The following is a 21,971-nucleotide window of genomic DNA, read 5'->3' as shown; positions in this document are numbered from 1 at the left end:
TCTATCCAATAAATAAAGATTAAAAAGTAATACATGGCAAACCCTAACAAAAGGACTTTTCAAAGTTAACCCATTTACCAAATAATGTGATGATAACATTAACTATCGATTGTCTTTTGGAACCCTAAGACAGCAGGAACCTCACATCTCCCCTATAGAGCCTCTACTTCCCCCAGTCCTGGAACCCTTGGATAGGGCCCACTTTCCCGTATGCCTCTCCCAATCAGTATCAAATAATGTTGCATCTGCCGATCACAACCTAACCAACACAACGATTGCCACCTCAACATGCTTCACTTCAGACTGTGTCCAGAGACTTCAGGTGTGGAATGACAACCCTTCAGCTTCATTACTTGGGTGAGACCTTTCCTTTCATAGTATACTCTAATTCCATCCCAGGTGGTTCACTTTCTAACAAAGTCCCAAAACCTAGATATAGACCAGGTTCTGTGAGACAGAGCATATGTTCACACGTATCCATAAACTACTGCAAAATATATACCTGAAAGCAGAAGTACACTAGAGTTTGCAGTGAGTACCCCCCTAACACTTCCTCTCCACTATTCCAAGCTTTGGGTCCATGATTGCTCAACAATTTGCTTGGCTTTGTATGTTAACTCTCTTTTCAGTCACCAGGTTCCAGATGTCATCAGGATGCCGGCCAGGCTTCCCTGGACTGAAGACCCCACCAATATGTCCTGTAGCTCCACTTTCCCAGAGACCCACCCTACTAGGGAAAGAGAGAAGCAGACTAGGAGTATGGACCAACCAGTCAACGCCCATGTTCAGCGGGGAACAATTACAGAAGCCAGACCTTCCACCTTCTGCAACCCACAAAGACCCTGGGTCCATGCTCCCAGAGGGAGAATGGGAAAGCTATCAGGGGAGGGGATGGGATACGGAGATTGGGTGGTGGGAATTGTGTGGAGTTGTACCCCTCCTACCCTATGGTTTTGTTAATTTATCCTTTCTTAAATAAATTTTAAAAAAGTAATACATGTAACAGTATTCACATAATACAAAAATCATCTCATGTCAATAAAAATCAGCAATAAAATGGTCAAAGCATATGACTTAGAAAATCGCATACACTATAAATAACTGATAAACAATAAAATTGTATTTACAAAAAATAAATGAAATTGAAATGAGATACTTGTCAAACAAGAGAAATGGTACAAAAAAATCTTAATATGCCATCTTTGAGATTCTTATACTAGAATAGCACAACACATTAGTGGTGAGCCTGCAAACTAGCATAAAACTTTGAAGAGACATTGCAGCTATCCAAATTTTTAAGATGCACGCTATTTAACATAGAAATTTGTCTTGAGGAATTAGTCAACAGAAACGTGTTTCCCAAATACTCAAAAATGTATATGTTGATGGATTTCAATGCAGCACTATGTCTAATAACAAAAAAAGTAGTCAAATGATTTAGTAATTTAAGGAATAGTCATAATGTTCATTAGCATGCAGCCAACAAGTCAATAAGCACATTTGTAAATGTCTACAAGAGAAATCTTCATAATGAATTCAATAGATGTTAAGTGAAAGAATAAAAGCTAAAAACAATATATATGTATACATATATATTAATTCTATTTTTTGAAACTAGATGAAAATATCTATGCATGTACCCTCGTGAACATGTATATTACAATTCTGAAGATATAATTGTTTCCAAGAGGTTATGCATTATTTTCACTTTCACACCATTTCCAAAACTTTCTACTTTGTTTAGTTAGCATTTTCATTTGAATTAGATAACAAAGAACTGATAACAAGTGTAAAGAGGCTACCCGTAAACCTGGAAGAGACTGCTTCCACAGCCTCTATGTGGAGTTATGTAATGCTACACTCTGTTGAGCGGGACACAGATACAAAGATAAATATTTCCACACACCCATTCAATTGATGAAACCCACCAAATTTCTAACTGGAAATTAGAATTTTTTTTTTTACATAGTAAAAGAAGCAACATCCCTAGGGGCAAATATCTTATAAATAAGCTTTTAAAAAGCAAATACTGAGGGTCTGACGGTAGCGCAGCGGGTTAAGCGCACGTGGTGCAAAGTGCAGGGACCTGCATAAGGATCCCGGTTCGAACCCCGGCTCCCCACCTGCAGGGGAGTCCCTTCACAGGCAGTGAAGCAGGTCTGCAGGTGTCCATCTTTCTCTCCCCCTCTCTGTCTTCCTCTCCTCTCTCCATTTCTCTCTGCCCTATCCAACAACGAATAACATCAACAATAACAATAATGACCACAGCAAGGCTACAACAACAAGGGCAACAAAAGGGAGAAAAAATGGCCTCCAGGTGCAGTGGATTCATGGTGCAGGCACTGAGCCCCAGCAATAACCCTGGAGGCAGGAAAAAAAAAAAAAAAGCAAGTACTTACCCCAGTGTAACAAAGCCACATATAGTTTTGGATAAGTCATCTTACTTCAGAGCAGCACACCTGAAAAATAGTAAAGTTGAAACAAGTACATGCACACATAGAAACACAAAATAAAATGTCATATAGACCAGCTATCTGTGGAAAATGTAAACATAAAAGCTACTTTATTCACATGAATTGCCGAGGAGTAAAAGCAACCTAAATGCTCATCAAGGAATGAATGAATAATGAAGTAGTGGAGGGTAGCGGTGGTGAACCTGGTTAAGTGTACATGTTACCATGTGTAAGGAACCGGGTTCAAGCCCCTGGGCCCCCACTTGCAGGGGGGCAGCTTCATGAGCAGTGAAGCAGTGCTATAGGTGCCTCTGCCTCTCTCTCTCTCTCTCTCTCTCTCTCTCTCTCCCTCTCTCTCTCTCCCCCTCTCTGTCCGCCTTCCCTCTCCATTTCTCTCTTTCTTATCAAATAAAATAGAAAAAGGGGGTAAAGTTCATTGTGCTGGCACCAAGCCCCCGTGATAACCCTGGTGGCAATAAAAAATAAAATAAAATAAGGTCATGGGCCATATAGCCAATGGAACCTTATTTTGCAGTTTAAGAAGATGGTGTGTGTCTCTTGGGACATAAGTAAAAACAGAAACACATGTGCTTGCAAAGAGAGAAAAAGAACTATGGTGTTCAAGCTGAAAACTATGATAGTGATTATCTTTGGGGGAATGGGAGGGTCACAGAATTTTGTTGGTGGATGTTATGTGGGTCTATACACCTGTAATATTATAATGCTATAAACCACTATCAAATAATTAATACAAATATGACCAAAAGGCAGTAGAACCCTGAGAAAATGAAGAAGCAGTACAAGTATAACCAGATAAGATTAAATTTTTAATTAAACAAAACTGTTCAGAATGTCAAATACATACAAGTAAATAAATCTACCCATGTCACTGGCTTCATTGTTGTTTTTTTTTTGTATTTATCTAATTTTCCAAAAGCACTGATCTTACTACAAAGTCAAATATTCACAGCATAAGTAATCTACATTTTTTTTTTCCAATGAAGTGGGGAAGTTTTGCTAAAAGGCTTTTGAAAAGTCATTGTTTACTTGCAGATGAAGAAGTATTCACAGTGGAAAGTGATTCAAGGAAAATCTGATGAACCAATAAAATAAATTATAGGGATGACTTCAGAGACATGCTTTGTCATGAAATCTACCCAATTTAGAAGCATCATGAAGCAGGTTCTTTGTATTATTTGCCCATCATGAATTAAAATGGATGTCTAACTCAAATGTTAGATTTTGATTTGTAATGAAATGGTAAAAACTTTGGAGGAGAAGCGGAACGAAGAGGAGGAGGGGGAAAAAAAAAGAATTTATCTGGAACCAGAAAATAACTAGAATTGCAAAAAGAATCTTCAGAAAAAAAAACAGAACGGGAAGCATCACATTCCCAAATCTCAAATTGTGTTAAAGGGTCAGTGTAATCAAAACTGTGTCGTGCTCTAACAAAAACAGACACAGGGGCACAGAGTGGATACCCTAGAGAATCTGCTGAGGAGCTGTGAAATGGGGGTTGAGCAGGACTAGGCTGATTGAATGCCGTGACTCAGCAAAATGGCACAGGGATACCATGAGAGAACAGTCCTCTTTCAAGTAGCTTTAGGGATCCCAACGGAGGTGAGACAGAAAGTTTAAGGCAGTCAGGGCACTTAGTGGAATAGAATTAAGACCCCAGAAATGAGCCCCCACACCTAGGAATATCTAATCTTTGATAAAGGTGCCCAGACTATTAAATGGGGAAAGGGGAGTTTCTTATACAAATGGTGCTGGAAAAATTGGGTTGAAACATAAGGAAGAATGAAACTGAAACACTGTATTTCACCAGACATTAAAGTAAACTCTAAATAGATCAAGGACTTGGATGTCACATCAGAAACTAGCAAATACTTAAGAGGGAAATATTGGCAGCACTGTTTTCCATGTAAAATTTTTTAAATATTTGTTTATTTTCCCTTTTGTTGCCCTTGTTGTTTTATTGTAGTTATAATTGTTGTTGTTATTGATGCCACTGTTGTTGGATAGGACAGAGAGAAATGGAGAGAGGAGGGGAAGACAAAGAGAGTGAGAGAAAGATAGACACCTGCAGACCTGCTTCACCGCCTGTGAAGGGACTCCACTGCAGGTGGGGAGCTGGGGGCCTGAACCTGGATCCTTACAGGTCCACCATGAGCACTTAACCTGCTGCGTTATCACCCGACCCCCTTCCATCCCCTTTCATCTAAATTTTATAGGCATCTTCAATGATACAGATTTAGCTGCGTGGAAGACTAAAACAAAAATAAACCAGTAAGATGACATTAAATTAAAAAGTTTCTGCATAGCAAAAGAAACCACCAACCAAAACAAACAATGAGATCCCTTACAGAATGGGAGAAGATCTTTACATGCCATACATCAAATCAAGAGGCTAATTACCAAAATATATAAAGAAGTCACAAAACTCAGCAGCAACAACAAAAACAAAATGACCCCATTCAAAAATGAGGAGAGGATATGAAAATGCTCGAGTCATTGATTGCCAGAGAAATACAAATAAAGACAACAATGAGATACCACTTCCTTCCTGTAAGAATGTCACACACCAGAAACCATACCAACGACAAATGCTGGAGAAGTTGTTTATTCTACTGAGTTACCATATTACAAGACTGTTTAACTTCTACCATGGAGAATTTCTTTGTGTAATTTTTTTTGAATTCTACTTACATATAAACAATAATTTCAAGTAGTGTTTGAATAATTGGGAAGACAATACATTATTTTCAACTTGTTCCAATTAACTCAAAAAAAAAAAAACCTCTAGATTTGTAGAAAGACATATGAATAAGAAAAGCAATTCTGACAATTCCATTGCTTTGATTAGCAAACTCAGCGAGTGCCATCTGCCACTAATTTTTGCCTTCGCTTTCTTACAGAGAAACCTTCATCTATCTTTCACTTAAATAGCATCCACATATATTTATTTAAATATGAAAGAAAACTTTATTTCTTCAAGTGTCATTAATTAAAAAAAGATTTTGGCGAGTCGGGCGGTAGCGCAATAGGTTAAGCGCACATTGCGCAAAGCGCAAGGACTTGCTTAAGGATCCCTGTTTGAGCCCACGGCTCCCCAACTGCAGGGGGGGGTCACTTCACAGGCGGTGAAGCAGGTCTGTGTCTATCTTTCTCTCCCCCCCTCTGTTTTCCCCACCTCTCTACATTTCTCTGTCCTATCCAACAACAACATCAATAACAGCAACAATAATAACAACAACGATAAAACAACAAGGGCAACAAAAGGGAAAATAAATAAATATTTAAAAAATAAAATTTAAAAAATCTGTATGTAAACTAACTCACTTCAATATTGATTAAATATTTAGTAAAATGAAATTGTATACAGTGATAGAAAAACAGAGAAATTAAGAAGAAACGTCCTTGGTTTACTGCACCAAAGTAAAAGACTCAGGAGTTAGGGGGAGGGTTCAAGTCTTGGAATATGATGGCAGAGGGGGATTTGTATAGTTGGAGGAAGTTGGGCGAAGTTGGGTGAAGCAGGTCTGCAGGTGTCTATCTTTATCTCCCCCTCTCTGTCTTCCCCTCCTCTCTCCATTTCTCTCTGTCCTATCTAACAACAATGACATCAATAACTATAACAACAATAAAAAAAATAAACAAGGGCAACAAAAAAATGTATAGTTGGAAAAATTCTTTCAATGGGAAAAGTAGAGGTTAAGAGGATACATTTAAATATTTAATCCCACCCTCCAAGGTCAATAGCTTCATAGAAAAATGGTATTTATATACTTTTCCCATATTTGGAAGCTTCTCTCTGGCCTTATTCAGCTTTCTAGTCCTATCCTCAACTCTGACACCATCTTCCCAGACAATACTCCTAGCCCACCTGCATGTTAGCTGTTGGGCTCAGGCAAAAATCAGTAAAGTTATGGGCCCCTTGGAATAGACCTAAAATAGACTTCCTAGCTCCTTCTAATATGAATACCCTAAATCTCACCTGCTCTATTCTTACCTTTAGGCTTCTGATTATTAAACAATTTGTTCTGCTTTTATATTTTAATGCTTTTCAGCCACCAAGTTGTAGATGCTACCATGACACCAACCTGGACAGACGACCTCACCAATGAGTCCTGAAACCCCACCTCTCCAGAGCCCTACCCCAGTAGGGAAAGGTAGAAACAGGTTGGAAGTATAGATCAACCTGCCAACATCCATGTCCAGTGGAGAAGCAATTACAGAAGCCAGACCTCCCACCTTCTGCTCCCCATAAAGTTCTATAGTCCATACTCCCAGAGGGATAAAGAATAGGGAAACTTCTAATGGAGGGGAAGGGATTTGGAACTCTGGTGGTGGGTGCTAAATGGAATTGTACCCCTGTTATACCACAATCATTATTAAACCACTAATAAAAAAATTGAAAAAGTATTTCTTTTTAAAAAGTCAAGACATTGGTCTTAGGAATAGTTATCATGGGGTTTAACTTTCAGAGTAAGGGGGAAAATAAAGTTGTTAAAAGTTGGAAAGCGGGAGTCGGGCTGTAGTACAGCGGGCTAAGCGCAGGTGGCACAAAGCACAAAGACCGGCATAAGGATCCCGGTTCAAACCCTGGCTCCCCACCTGCAGGGGGGTCACTTCACAGGCGGTGAAGCAGGTCTGCAGGTGTCTATCTTTCTCTCCTCCTCTGTCTTCCCCTCCCTCTCTCCATTTCTCTCTGTCCTATCCAACAACAACAATAATAACTACAACAATAAAACAACAAGGGCAACAAAAGGGAAAAAATAAATAAAATAAATATAAAAAAAGTATTTAAAAAAAAGTAAAAAGTTGGAAAGCATAATTAATTACATAAAAAGATAACAGAAAGGCAAGAAATGTATAAATTATATGAAAGAGTCACATGAAAGACATAAATTATATTAAAAAAAAAAGACTTCCTATTTCCTATCAATTGCACCAACACAGACCTTGAAGGCAATATGCTAATTAAAATAAGTCAGAGAAAGATCCAGGGGTCAGGTGGTACACTTGGTTGAGTGAGCACAGAAGTAAAAGTTTAGTTAAATTTCAACAACCATAAAGAGAGCAGTGGTGAATTTTTTTTTCTATTTTAAGATTTACAATGCTTTAACACCTCTGACATCAGGATCTCTGTTTAAAATCAATACCATTTTACAGTTACTAATGGCTTGGTAGCAGCTATAATCTGGTTGTTATTGATTACATACGTACAATCGGGGTCACTTTTCTAATAAGACTGAACAATTTTCACCCATCAATACTCCAGCTAATAAACTATTTTGAAGCCCATTTGAGAAAAGAATATGAGCCCTGAGTGTTGACTGAAACCTTATGTTGACATCTTATGGTAAGACCAGCGTAAAAATTATAAACTATACAAGAGTCATTTTTATGTAGTGCTATATCACAGATATTCTTAATAATTTAGAATGTGACATTGTTCAGAAAAAAAAGGTACATCAATAGCACTGAATTGAAAAAGCTGGTAGGAAAAAAAAATCTGAATATTAAAAGGAATTTCTTTGAGGGCCTAATGATGGTGCACACAATTGAGTGCATACATTCCTGCAGGTAAAGTCTGGGGTTCAAGGCCTCTACCCCTGTCTGTAAGAAAGGAGGTTCCACGAATTGTGAAACAATGTCTTTCTCTTCTCCTCCATCTGCTTTCTCAATTTCTCTCTCTCCTATCAAGTAAAAGAAAGAAAAAAAATTTTTAAAGTGGTTGTTGGGAGCACTGGATTCATTCTGCAGGCACCAAGCCCCAGTGGTGGCTTAAATAGAAAAAAAAAAAAAAAAAGGAAGAGAAAAAAAGAACTTCTTTGATTTATATTTTCCTTATGAATATGATATGAGTTCAGCAGAAAAAAAACTTTAAACAGAATTAGTAGAATAGTTTATCTAGGGGTATGGCCACCTGCTTTGTCTCATACCCCACCCAAGTTTAAATCCCTGGTCCACTATATGGGAGTAAAACACATTGTGGGAAGGTTAAAAGCTATGTTGTCTCCCTGTCTCCCTTCACTCTGTCTGTCTGTCTTTCTGTCTGAAAAAGTTGACCAGGAGCAATGACCAAAAAAAAAAAAAAAAAAACCCTTTAAATAATTCTAAAATACGGATAAAACATTAAATTTAAATTAATTACAAATTAAAAACAGATTTCTTAGTGATACAGAAATGATAGTATGTCTTTATGAATCTATGATGTCAAGATTTTTTTAAAAAATAGCAATTATCTAGGATGAGTGGGGATTAGAATAAATCTTCAGGGCTTCTTTTAGTCTGGAGAAATCGTAACAATTCATAGTAGATCTTACTGTCCCTTAGAGGATGGGAAGGATGTGAATCATTAAGTCTGATAATAGAATTTCTACAGAACTTCTGGCCAGTATAAACAACTAGCAACCAGAAGGTAGGAACAAATGTCAAAAAGAAACTCTTGTGTGAGTACATACTTGTAAGTTTGAGATCAAAAGTGAAACAACTGGTAGTTGGGCAGTAGCGCAACAGGTTAAGTGCACGTGGCACAAAGCGCAAGGACCAGCACATAAGGATCCGGGTTCAAGCCCCTGGCTCCTCACCTGCAGGGGAATCGCTCCACAGGCGTTGGAGCAGGTCTGCAGGTGTCTGTCTTTCTCTCCCCCTCTCTGTCTTCCCCTCCCCTCTCCATTTCTCTTTGGCCTATCCAACAACGACATCAATAACAACAACAATACAATAACAAGGGCAACAAAAGGAAATAAATAAAAATGATAAAAAAAAATTTTTTTTAAAAAGAGCAACAACTTGCCCAAAGGACCTCAAGAAAGGGAATTTCTGCAGCATGTTTGTTTTGTGCAAAGGAAAAAAAAAAAAATCTCCATTGAATGAGACCAGTGATTTGGAAGAGTTGTAAGGCAGCCAAGAAAATGAACACTTACCTCTGGGCAGGTCTAGCATGACAGTGCATCACCATGCTAAGACACAGCATTGGAGTAATCCAATAGCGACTACCATCACTGGGATTTGCTGGCTCTGTGTATGATTTTGTTTTCTGTGTTTACACGCACCTGCTGTGTATGTGTTCACCCATGTATGACAAGAATTACGTTTTCAATTCCATCTCCTTGACACTGACAAGTTTGGTTCGCAACTTTTTCTTGTGCATGCAGAAATATAATTGTTTGATTAGTTCCTGTTTATAGTTTCTTAATTTTCATAGGTTTAGACACCCAAATAACAGCCGCTAGTTAAAGTAAAATGAGAAAGTATAATTCTGAGAAAAACGAAATTGTCCTACGCCTCCACAAAACAGTTATTTGGTAACAGCTGTTCTTGAACATGAGTTCACATTTGTAGAGCTTATTATAATACCATTACAGAAGGTCCTGAGTTTCTCTGTTTGACTCAGATTTTTATCTATTACCTACTACAAACAAATGAAATACACAAATTCCCATAAACTTTGTAGAAATCATCAACTCAGGAGAGTAGCATCTCGATCCATCGATCTACCATCTATTTATGTATCTATAATCTATCATCTTTTCTTGTGATGTCCTCTTCCTTCCTTCCTTCCTTCCTTCCTTCCTTCCTTCCTTCCTCAACACTTCTCTCTCTGTGTCTCTCTCATTCACTACTTTTCACATATGAATACACATTTATAAATCTATATTATTTCTGGATTTTCTTCTACTAATTATAAGCAATGACTTTTAAATTAATATCAATACCACTATGTCTCTCTTTTCAGAGTGTTTCTGGGTTGTAGGAGAGTGCACGTGTTACCATTCACAAGGACCCGAGTTCAAGCCTCCAGTCCCCCAACTGCAAGGGGGAAACTTTATGAGAGTGAAGGTCTATGTATCTTTCTCTTTGGTTCTGTATCTCCTCTTCCCCCTCAATTTCTCTCTGTTCTAGCAAATAAAATAGAAGGAAAATAAAATTTTATTTTGAGTGTCAGCACTCAACCCCACTGATAACTCTGGTGGCAATAAAAAAAATTAAAATGTGAGTTAAGCACACGTGGCACTAAGCACAAGGACTGGTATAAGGATCCCTGTTCGAGCCCCCGGCTCCCCACCTGCAGGGGAGTCGCTTCACAGGCAGTGAAGCAGGTCTGGAGGTGTCCGTCTTTCTCTCCCCCTCTGTCTTCCCTTCTCTCTCTATTTCTCTCTGTCCTATCTAACAATGACATCAATAATAACTACAACAACAATAAAAAACAAGGGCAACAAAAGGGAAAATAAATTTAAAAAAATAAAAATGTAAGTGGTTCAAGGTAATTTATTTTCACTCACATCACAGAATCCTAATTTGATTTGAGGAGGCCCACAGTGTACCACAATACCTTTCAATCATTCACAATTACATGAATGACGGTCTCTTTCAAGACCATTCAGGGGTGCTGGTGGTAGCACAGCCAGTTAAGTGATCATAGTACTAAGCTCAAGGACCCATGCAAGGACCCAGGTCCAAGCCCCCTGCTCCCCACCTGCATCAGGAACGCTTTATAAGTGGTGAAGCAGGTCTGCAGGTGTTTCTATTTATCTCCCTAACTCCCACTCCCCTCTCAAATTCTTTCTGTCCTATCAAGTAAAACAGAAAAAAGAAAAGAAAAATATGAACACCAGGAGCAGTGGATTCATAGTATCAACAATGAGCCCTAGCAAAAAACAAAACAAAAATTTGTTCAAGCAGTGCCCTAGCTAAGTGGCTTACCTTAAGATCTTACATCCAAATTGGAAGAGAAGTAAATTATCTCTATATGCAGATGACATGATAAGTATATATAGAATTCAGTAGAAAACTTTTACAAATGATTAGGCAATAAGGTATCTGCCTATAAAATATTCAGGAACCTGAAACATTCTTTTCTGAAAGCAGCAAACTAAAAGACATCAAGGCAATCCTATTTACAATTGTATCAACAAGAAGTAGATCTCTACAAATAAATTTTCCAAAGGAAGATGTGACATACTTGCACAATGAAAATGATGTATTACTAGGAGATGAAATACAAGGAAAAGAACAGATACCCCTGCCATGGGTTGAAAGGCTTAATATGACTAAAATAATCCCAAGCAATATAATGCAGATGCAATGTAATAATCCCTGTCAGAAAGTCAATGAACCTCTTTAAAGGAACAGAGCAAATGCTACAGAAATTTATCTGGTACCATAAAAGACCTCGAATTACCAAAATAATCCTGAGGGTGGGTTGTGGGGGGAAACACACACTTATTGACGCATTACACTCCTTGACTATATTACAGAGCTAGAGTCATCAAAACTCTGTGGCACCATAGCAAAAATTGATACTCAGATGGATGGAAAAGAATTGAGAGTATATCTAGTAGAGGTGTGTGTGTGTGCGTGCGTGGGGGGTGGGGGTCCTTTCAGGTAAAGTGCAAAGATGTCTCTACTCAAGGATAATTAACAAAGAGGTGTGGTTAGAACTGAATTAAGTGAGAAGAGCAGGAGACAAAGCTATCAGAGGGGTAAAGGGTAGGGCCTTGCAGGCAATCCTAAGGACTTAGACTTTTACAGTGTGGATTGGAAAGACACTGGAGATTTTTGTGCTGAAAAATGATGTGATGGGGGCCAGGTGGTGGCGCACCTGGTTGAGTGCACATGTTACAATGTGCAAGGACCATGGTTCAAGCCCCCAGTCCCCACCTACAAGGGGAAAGCTTCACGAGAGGTGAAGAAGTGCTGCCAAGTCTCTTTCTCTCTCTCTCTCTCTCTCTCTCTTCCCCTTCCTCTCAATTTCTGGCTACCTCTACCCAATAAATGAATAAATAAAGATAATTTAATTTTTTTTTAATTTTTTATTTATAAAAAGGAAACATTGACTAAATGATAGTATAGGAGGGGTACAACTTCACACAATTCCCACCACCAGAACTCTGTATCCCATCCCCTCCCCTGATAGCTTTCTATTGTTTAACCCTCTGGGAGTATGGACCCAAGGTCCTTGTGGGATGCAGAAGGTGGAAGGTCTGGCTTCTGTAATTGCTTCCCCGCAATTACAGAACATAGGCGTTGACAGGTCGATCCATACTCCAAGCCTGTCTCTCTTTTTCCCTGTTGGGGAAGGGATCTGGGGAATCAAAGCTCCAGGACACATTGGTGGGGTTGTCTGTCCAGGGAAGTCTAGTTGGCATCCTGCTAGTATCTGGAACCTGGTGGCTGAAAAGAGAGTTAACATATAAAGCCAAACAAATAGCTGACCAATCATGGACCTAAAGGCTGGAATAGTGCAGGTGAAGAGTTGGGGGAGGTGGTCTCTGTTTTATAGATACCTCATAGGCATATTTTAGTTATATTCCAAGGGGCCTGTGGCTATACTAGTATTTTTGTTTTTGTGTGTGTGGTTTTTGTTTGTTTGTTTGTTTTGTTTTCCCTGAGCCTGAAATCTGATATGCAGGTGGATCCTAATTATTGTCTGAGGAGATGATGTCATGGCTGGAAAAAAGGACTAGAAAGCTGGATCAGGGAAGAGAGTAGCTCCCTAATATGGGAAAGGGGTATAAATATTGTTGACTGTAAACCCCACCAATTTGATGTGATCTGGGGCCCATATTCAACTTAGGAGCCTATGTGACCTCTGCATCCCTGTAGATCTGAGTTCACATTCTGTGGACATAAGTTGGAAGGTTCCAAGCTGTCCCAATTTCAGGACCCATCTTCCTCAGGTGTAGTATAGAGTATATTGTCCAGCCTCCCTTCGGAGGATGGAACATTCTCTACCATTGTTGATCCAAGTTGATGACAAGGTCCTATGGGGGCCCACAAAGGGGTCCATTGTGTTGTTCCTGATAGAGATAACCAATAACAATGGAAAGAGGGGTTTATTCGAGATCTAGGCCCATCATATCTATTTGGGAATCTCAGGACTCCCCAATTAGGGCCCCAGCTGATGGGGTGGCCTGATAGTGACTAAAGAGTCATTGTTAAAGTATGCCAGTCTCTTGCCCTTATTCAGCTTTTGCAGTCCTTGCTTTGATGAGGTTAGCTTTGGAGTGAGTGAGAGAACTGTAACAGGAAGTAGGTGAGGAGGGTATCTAAGTCTAAGTAGATGCTATTTCATTATGAACTTGATACTGACTCACTCAGACTTTTGTGTATTTTTGCTTTCAGGTATATATATTTGCCCTAATTTATGGATACATGTGAACATATGCTCTATCTTATGGGACCTGGTCTATACCTAGGTTTTGGGACTTTGTTAGGAGGTGAACCTCCTGGAATGCAATTAGAGAATCCTATGAAAGGAAAGGTCTCACCCGAGTAATGAGTGTGAAGGGTTGACATTCCATGCCTAATGTCTCTGGACACAGTCTGAAGTGAAGCATGCTGAGGTGGTACTCCTTGCGCTGATTAGGTTGGGATTGACGGATGCACTATCATTTGATATGAATTGAGAGAAGCATGCAGGAAAGTGAGCCCCACCCTAGAGGTTCCAGGACTGGGGGAAATATAGGCTCTACTGAGGAAGTGGGAGGTTCCTGCTGTCTTAGGGTTTAAGAAGACAATAGATAGTTATTGCTATAATCACATTTTTTGGCAGTTGGGTTAACTTTGGGTTAACTCTAACCCTTTGTTAGAGTTTGCTGTATCATACACAACATCATCATAATTCATGTCCTTTGACATTATTTGTATATAACTGTGCCACCAGTTGCTTCTGTTCTCCCTGGTCTAAGCTTTTAAGAGAATCAACATATCAAAGACTCAGCCTATGTATTAAAAAGACTCAGTCTGTGCTTTAAAAAGTTTGAGACATATAATCAATTTTTCCCCTCTCATATTAATTAAATAGTGACTTATCTGACTACAAATTGATAGCAGTGTACATAAACACCATTCCTACCACCAAAAGACTGTGTCCCATCCCATCCCTCCTTCCTTTCCCCATCCCACCCCATGAAGCTGAACATCCACCCTCACCCTCAAAATTAGAAAAAATTTTAATGATATGATCTGCTATATGTCCCCAAAGAGAGGTTTGCTTGTAATTTGGGGAACTGATTATGGAAATTAAGGAATCAAAACAGGGAGACCAGTTCTGAGATTCTCACAATACTTGACGTGGGAGATGATGGCATCTCAGACAGCTGGGGCAGCCCTGGAGGCGATGAGACGCAGTAATATGATGACTTTATTTTGAAGTAGAGCAAACAGATTTTTCTGATACGTTGCCTCTGAGACATGAGGGAGCAGAAGACATCCCACATTTGAGACTCGAGTATGAATTTAAGAAAAATGAAATCTGGACATGCTCAAGTTCAAGATTCCTACTAGTAGCAGTACTAGTAGCAGTATTACTAGTAGTATTACTAGTAGTATTAGTAGTAGTACTAGTAGAGGTACTGAGTAGAACAGCTAGTTTGAGAGGTCTGAAGTTCAGGGGAAGAATTCAAACCTTGAGCTTTGATTTTTGGACTAATCAGTATACAAATAGAGACTGCAGAAAGTCACCAAGGAGTGTAGTAGACAAAAGAAGAGTTCCCAGGAAAAGAAACTTTAAGAATTTGTAAAGTTCAAAAAAAAAAAAAAAACTCTAAGAGAAGAAAACAGCAGTGGTCTTGAGATATAAGGTAGCAGCAGCCAAAGGAGGAAAATCTACACTGGGTATTGCCCTGGAAGTCCACACGAAAAGGATTACAAAGATGGGTGGGGGTTATGCAAAGAAACTTTAATGCCTGAGACTCAAGTCCCAGGTTCAATTCCCCACACCGCCATAAGTCAGAGCTGAGTAGTGCTCTGGATATATATGTAACAAGGAACAGAGAGAGATACCGTGACAGTGCTGCCAAGGGGTCAAGATCAACACTGACTAAGAATTGGATTTAGGAAAGGTGATATCAGTGGTAACCCTGACAGGAACAGTAGTGACAGAGTACTGAAAACAGATGATTTATAAGCATGGACTAGAAGGAGGATATAAAGAAGTGAATTGATGACAAGGAATATAAACAATTGTTAAAATCTTTTTTTTTCCCTTTCTTTTTGGCTTTAAAGGAGAAAAAAGAAATGGCTTAAGCTCATCAATACAATACTAGGAAAAAGAGACTACAAGAGAATGCCTCCTAGTGTGGTCCGGGAGGTGGTGCAGTGGATAAAGCATCGGACTCTCAAGCGTGAGGTCCTGAGTTCAGTCCCCGGCAGCACATATACCAGAGTGATGTCTGGTTCTTTCTCTCTCTCCATCTATCTTTCTCATTAATAAATAAGTAAAATCGGGAGTCGGGTGGTAGTGCAGTGGGTTAAGCGCACGTGGTGCAAAGCACATGGACTGGCAAAAGGATCCTGGTTCGAGCCCCCGGCTCCCCACCTGCAGGGGAGTCACTTCACAGGTGGTGAAGCAGGTCTGCAGGTGTCTGTCTTTCTCTCCCCCTCTCTGTCTTTCCCTCCTCTCTCCATTTCTCTCTGTCCTATCCAACAATGATGACATCAATAACAACAACAACAATAACTACAACAACAATAAAAAGACAACAAGGGTGATAAAAGGGAAAAATAAATAAAGAAAAGAAATATCTATATAAGTAAAATCTTTTAAAAAAAAGAATGCCTCCTATATTCATATTAAAAAATAAAGGAGGTAAAACTGAACATGATCAGGAAGCCAGGAGCAAAAGATTTCAGGGGATTGGTGTGCCCTCTCTTTCTTGCAGAATGATCAGCAGAATATCTGCATTATAATGATGACACAACGATTTGTTATACCATATGCCAACTAGCATTTCTTCCTACATGCAATACAGTTTACATTTTTTAAAGATTAGTAAGACTGCCTGTGAAAAGACAGCAGGCTGTAGTACTTTTGTGTCACAAGAGTTTCAATAAGTATTTGAGAAAGAATATTCCAAATGATCAGTCAGCTAAATATGAATTGAAACCATCAAAAGTTTATACATACTAAGACTATCCCATGGAGAACATTTGTGCTTTTCTGACTTAATTACAGATGGAATTTATAATTCAGATCAAATCTTAAGAATTAGAACAGACCATAAGCCCTTTTCTTTTCTTTTTAACTCCACAGGACATAATCTCTGAGTGTGTGTGTTTAGTTTTCAATATGAAAAATGCAGTACAAAAGTGACCAGGATAATCTTTTTTTTTCTGGGGTATTTTTTTAAGTTTCATTTCCAAGACCACCCCTGAGACACTGCACTTCATAAACACCCAACTATTTGGTTACATAATGTTGGTCTAAGTGTGAAGACACTATGAGTTTTTCCTGGTAAATTCGCAGGAGACTGAGACCACACATTTCAGAAGAGAATCTGAGCCTCAAGCCAACCATGATGACGTTCCCAAACCATGAATGAATTGGCCACAGGCAGTGGGGGAGCCAGCCAATGTTTTTACTTGTTTTCCAACAATGAACTAAGAAGCCAGGGTTTTTGAGTTTACTACTCCCTGTTCATTCAGCAACCAATTTACTTAACTCTGAGCATCTGGTTCAAAGGATATACTCACCTACCTTCCCCAGAGAACATAAAAAGAGTACAGGTCCCTTAGTGATTGACAACTCTTTCAGCCAAACGCCACAAGACATTGAAAATAAGTTAAGGGAGTTGGGCGGTAGTGCAGAGGTTAAGTGCAGGTGATGCAAAGCATAAGGATGGGCGAAAGGATTCCGGTTCAAGCCCCTGCCTCCCCACTTGCAGGGGAGTCCTTCACAAGCGGTGAAGCAGGTCTGCAGGTGTCTGTCTTTCTCTCCCCCTCTCTGTCTCCCCCTCCTCTCTCCGTTTCTCTCTGTCCTATCCAACAACGAAGACATCAATAATAACTACAACAATAAAACAACAGGGGCAAAAAACAAAGGGAAAATGGATAAATATTAAAAAAAGATAAGTTAAAATATGTTCATGAAAGAATACTTCAAATAAATTATCCAGTCTCCCCAACTACATACAAACACATGTTGGGTGGGAACACAGTACTTGGTTTTAGATCAAAACTGCCAAAAAGAACCAGAGACACTTCTAAAATAATCCTGATTTACATTATGACTATGTTTCAAATTATGTTGACTTATAGCAACAACAAACTCTAACATTCTTTGCTAAAACAAGCCAACAGATATTTGCTGTTGTTATTTAATCTATGAAAAAATAAATAAATAAAAGGTTCACTGACACTTATAGTACACATTTTCCTGTACAACTTTGTGTCTGTGCCTGTGTCAATTTTTAATTTATGGTTTACCTGTTTAGTTAACCTCTGCCATTTCCTGGGATTTGTTCCAAGACAACTAAAATGCATTATTAAAATTAGCATCTCTGCAATAGAACTTAATTTCATAGAAGTTCCAAAGTGGTCTCAAACCACTTTTTTATTATTCTGTGCACAACCTTATGCCAAAACAAAACAAAACAAAACAAAAAGAAAAAAACACCACCACACTATTTAGAAGCAGTAATTAAAAGGAAAGGTGCAGTTTTTCTTTTCCTCTAAAACAATTTTTACTCTCCCAAGTAAGCAATACCCAGAGAGTATTATCCAAAAGTCAGATATTTTGTTATGAACTTATAAACACTAGGTAAAAGTTAGACAGGATTCTTTAGGGACGAGTGAGAAAAGACCCAAGTGTTTATCTATCAATTATACACCTCAGAGTTATTTTATAAATGTTATTCTCTTTAATACTTCTTGGAAATACCTAAAAGCAAAAATGATAAATGCCTAAGTGTCAAAATCAGTATAGATATTTTGATTTCATGAATTTAGAATACAGTAAAGCTTCAACATGTGAAAGGCGACAGGTAGCCTGTGCACTCAACCAGAGACGCCACCCACCACCACCTGGCGCCTAAACGACACGTTTTTAATCTGGGGTACAACTCAGATGGCATTGCAAGGTCCTTCCATCTTAATCCACCCCAGTAATTTTGTCAGATAGGAAAAAGTCCCAGAGACCTTTCCAGAACCATACTCAAACGACAAATCTTACCAAGTTCATATATTTTTACTTCAAGTCCCAAGTTCTGAAAAGTTTCAATATACTTTCCACTTGTGGACAGACAGCTTACATAACCCCTCAATGGAGGAAACTCCCTTGGGCTTACAAGAGTCACTCTCATTTATTTGCAAACACATGTCCCGCAAAAAAGAACCCATGAGAGCTGGTTCCTAGCCAGATCATACCTTTATTGCCAAAGTGATTCCACAGCTGGATCCTGTTTTGTTTTGTTCCCCCCACCACCACCTCTATAAATCCCGTTCAATTATTTCTCTGGTTGGGACTGAGCTGTCTCACTTTGTTTTTCTTTTTTAGTTTGCTGGGGGAGGGGAGTGTCTAAGGAAGTGCTGGAAAGCTGAAGCAAATATCTAAACCTGCCCCTACAACATCAACAAACAAACCAAACCCTTCCACCAGGCCCTGGGGCTCCTGTTGCCGGCGCCTTTAGTTTTTACAAGTAATAAAAAGACTTTTTGTTTTTTAAAAAAGTTGACAATCCTTCCAGTGCCGCCTGGCAGGTGTGCGCCCGGCTGAGCCCCGGGGGTTTCCCCAGCCCTCCTCCCCGCGATGCCCCCGCTGCTGGCGCGGCTCCCGCCGTCCCCGGCCACCACCCCCTCCGGGGCGCACAGACTGGGACCCTCAGGCTCCTGCCTCCAAGTGCGCCCCAATGCCCCATCGCCTGCAGTTGCCTGGAAAGAAAGAGGTGGGGAGTCCAGCAGCCAGGGTGAAAGAGGAGAGCAGTGGGTCCCACCTCAAGCCGGGGTGCAGTCCAGGTGTCAGGCAGAGCTGGCGATGGCGCCAGAGCTGGGTCACCTGCGTGGCCCGCGCAGGACGCGCCCTGGATCGTGCGGGGAAGAGGTTCCCAACTCCTCTTCCGAGCAGGGCAACTCTCCCGATAGAGGACTGCGGCGGAGACTGAGCGAGGAGGGGCGGAGGGAAGCGGGTGGGGTGGGGTGGGGTGGGGTGGAGGGAGGGGACAACAGGGCTTTGGGGAGGGGGGGCGCCCGCGCGCGCCCCGCGCCCCCGGTGACAAGCGGCAACAAGCGCCTGCGAGGGCGGGCTGGCAGGTGATCCGGGACCGCGGCTGGGAAGGCGGCTGCGCGTCTCCAAGGCACCGACGAGTCTCGGGCTGCACTGGGGGACCCGGGGCCTTCCGTGAGGCCGAGAGCTGGGACGAAAGCAGTAGGAAGGTGGAGCCAAGAGTCGGAGAATACGCACCCACCCCAACCGGAGCCAGGGGTCCGCAGAGGCTGACCTAAGCCCTGCGGAGTGCCCCGCCCGACCCATCTAGACTAGATCCGACCTATACTTGTGTCTGGGGGTGCAAATGGCTTCAATGGAAAGCGAGATGGAAAGGTGGGGGAGTGGGGGAATAGTGAAGTAATTCAGCGCCCTGTCTCCAAAGACATTTCAACCAAATGTTTGGGGGTTTTGCATCTCTTGGAGGGTGGGGGTGGGGGTGGGGTCCCATCTGTAGACTAAAAGATCACTTGTTTTTCTTTACTCTTGAAATTCGAACAGGTCTGACAGCGAAATTGGTTTTATCTCACTTAACATGATTTCTTCAAGCTCCATCTACAATGAGGTGAAGAAGATAAAATTCATCCTCCTTAATAGCTGAATAGTATTCCATTGTGTCTATATATAACTTGCTCAGCCACTCATCTGTTGTTGGACAGCTGGGTTGCTTCCAGGTTTTGGCTATTACAAATTGTGCTGCTATGAACATAGGTATGCACAGATCTCTTTAGATGAGTGTGTTTGATCCTTAGGATATATCCCCAGGAGAGGAATTGCAGGGTCATAGGGTAGGTCCATTTCTAGCCTTCTGAGAGTTCTCCAGACTGTTCTCCACAGGAGTTGAACCAATTGACATTCCCATCAGCAGTGCAGGAGGGTTCCTTTGTCTCCACCACCTCTCCAGCATTTGTTGTTGCTATCCTTACTGATGTATGACATTCTCACAGGGGTGAAATCGTGTCTCATTGTTGTCTTTATTTTCATTCTCTGACAATTGGAGCATATTTTCATGTGTCTGTTGGCCTTTTGGATCTCTTCTTCGGTGAATATTCTTTTCATAACCTCTCCCCATTTTTTGGATGGGATCATTTGGTTTTTTTTTTGTTGTTGTTGCTAAGTTTGGCGAGCTCTTTATATATGGTTCAATATTTAATGTGTGCTAATTGCAAAGCTTTGAATGAGAAGCTCCTATAAAGCTTTCGTGCTAGGCTACGCTACACCTTGAATCTCATTCTCTCTAGCACAATGCCAGCTACATATCTGAAGCCTGATATGGCACTGCTGAACAAGGGCATGAGTAACAAGAAACCACTAGAAATGAGCAAGGCAATTATTACCACACTGGAGGGGAAAAAATCCTCTGTAAAAAGAAGATAGAATTTACTAGAGCAAAATAGATTCACACTGTGACTCATTCAACATTTTCTTGAGTGAGAGAAAAATCCCTAAAAAGAAACTGTTGATTTAAAAAAGAAAATAAGGAGATTACCTGTCTTCTCTTTTTAAAAAAAATCAATAAGATGTCTATTTACACAGACACAGATCCTGCTGGCAACAAAGTCATGACTAAAGTTAGTTACTGAAAGTGAGTAAAATATGTTGTCCCAGTAGTTGGTTGTTATTTTCAAAAATGTAATTATCTGTCCCCTAGTAATTTCATAATGTTGATAGGTCATTTCTTGAGACCCGATACAATGATATGAATGACTCTGCTCTCTCCCAGTTTACCTGATCCCTCTTCACCATTCATATTCTTCCGCTCCTACAATTTTTTAATTTAATTTTTTATTTATATAAAAGAAACATTGACTAAACCATAGGATAAGAGGGGTACAACTTCACACAATAAGCCCTCGCTCTTACAATTTTAAGCCATCAACTAGTGTACGCCTTCCTCAATGAACTGCTTAAGTCAGGGACCCTTGAAACCAACTGTGGCAGTAAGTGACTTGGAATAAGATTATCGGAATAGGACCAGCTGTGAGTCATCTGTGAACTCCTGGTAAGTAGGGGGTGGGAAAAGAAGTAGCCTTACACTGACCAAATAACTTAAAGAGGCAGGAAAGTGATACCTCCAAATAAAATGAGGTACTATTATTGAAAGGGAAGGGACATACAGCACTGAGGTCCACTACAGAACCCACAAAAAAGGTTTGTTGTTAACTGAATGCAGTTTTAATTAAAGCAATACTTACTCCTTCTATGGTGTTCCAAATCTTTTCCAGTAACTTCTCTTCAATGAAATTATAGCTATTGACTATATGTCTGATTGTTACAAAATGCTTAGAAGTTTATATTTGTAAAGTATTTTGAAAGACTTTCAAATTTTTTAAAAATATTTTATTTATTTATTCCCTTTTGTTGCCCTTGTTGTTTTATTGTTGTAGTTATTATTGATGTCGTTGTTGTTGGATAGGACAGAAAGAAATAGAGAAAGGAGGGGAAGACAGAGAGGGTGAGAGAAAGATACCCGCAGACCTGCTTCACCACCTATGAAGTGACTCCCCTGCAGGTGGGGAGCCTGG

The 21,971-nt window shown here is 40.1% G+C and overlaps 1 protein-coding gene across 6 annotated transcripts in view; it reads right to left on the bottom strand.

Moving 5' to 3' along the window:
* LEPR (leptin receptor) overlaps positions 1–19,356 on the bottom strand; it is a 75,409-nt gene extending 56,053 nt beyond the window's left edge. For 3 of the 6 annotated variants that reach the window (XM_060206359.1, XM_007528233.3, XM_016190477.2), the window contains exons 1-2: positions 19,178–19,356; positions 2,400–2,459 (exon numbers count right to left, since the gene is read on the bottom strand). In XM_060206359.1, coding sequence (XP_060062342.1) covers positions 2,400–2,439 — 40 coding nt within the window. In that variant the 5' untranslated portion in view covers positions 2,440–2,459; positions 19,178–19,356. The remainder of the gene's footprint in view (positions 1–2,399; positions 2,460–19,177) is intronic. The other 3 variants (XM_060206361.1, XM_060206362.1, XM_016190478.2) reach the window with 3 other exon arrangements.
* Between the last annotated feature and the right edge of the window lie 2,615 nt (positions 19,357–21,971).

This window comes from Erinaceus europaeus, chromosome 13 (assembly GCF_950295315.1).
Source record: "Erinaceus europaeus chromosome 13, mEriEur2.1, whole genome shotgun sequence".
NCBI lineage: Eukaryota > Metazoa > Chordata > Mammalia > Eulipotyphla > Erinaceidae > Erinaceus > Erinaceus europaeus.
Note: the sequence above shows the minus strand (reverse complement) of the source record. Positions and strands in the feature narration are given on the sequence as shown.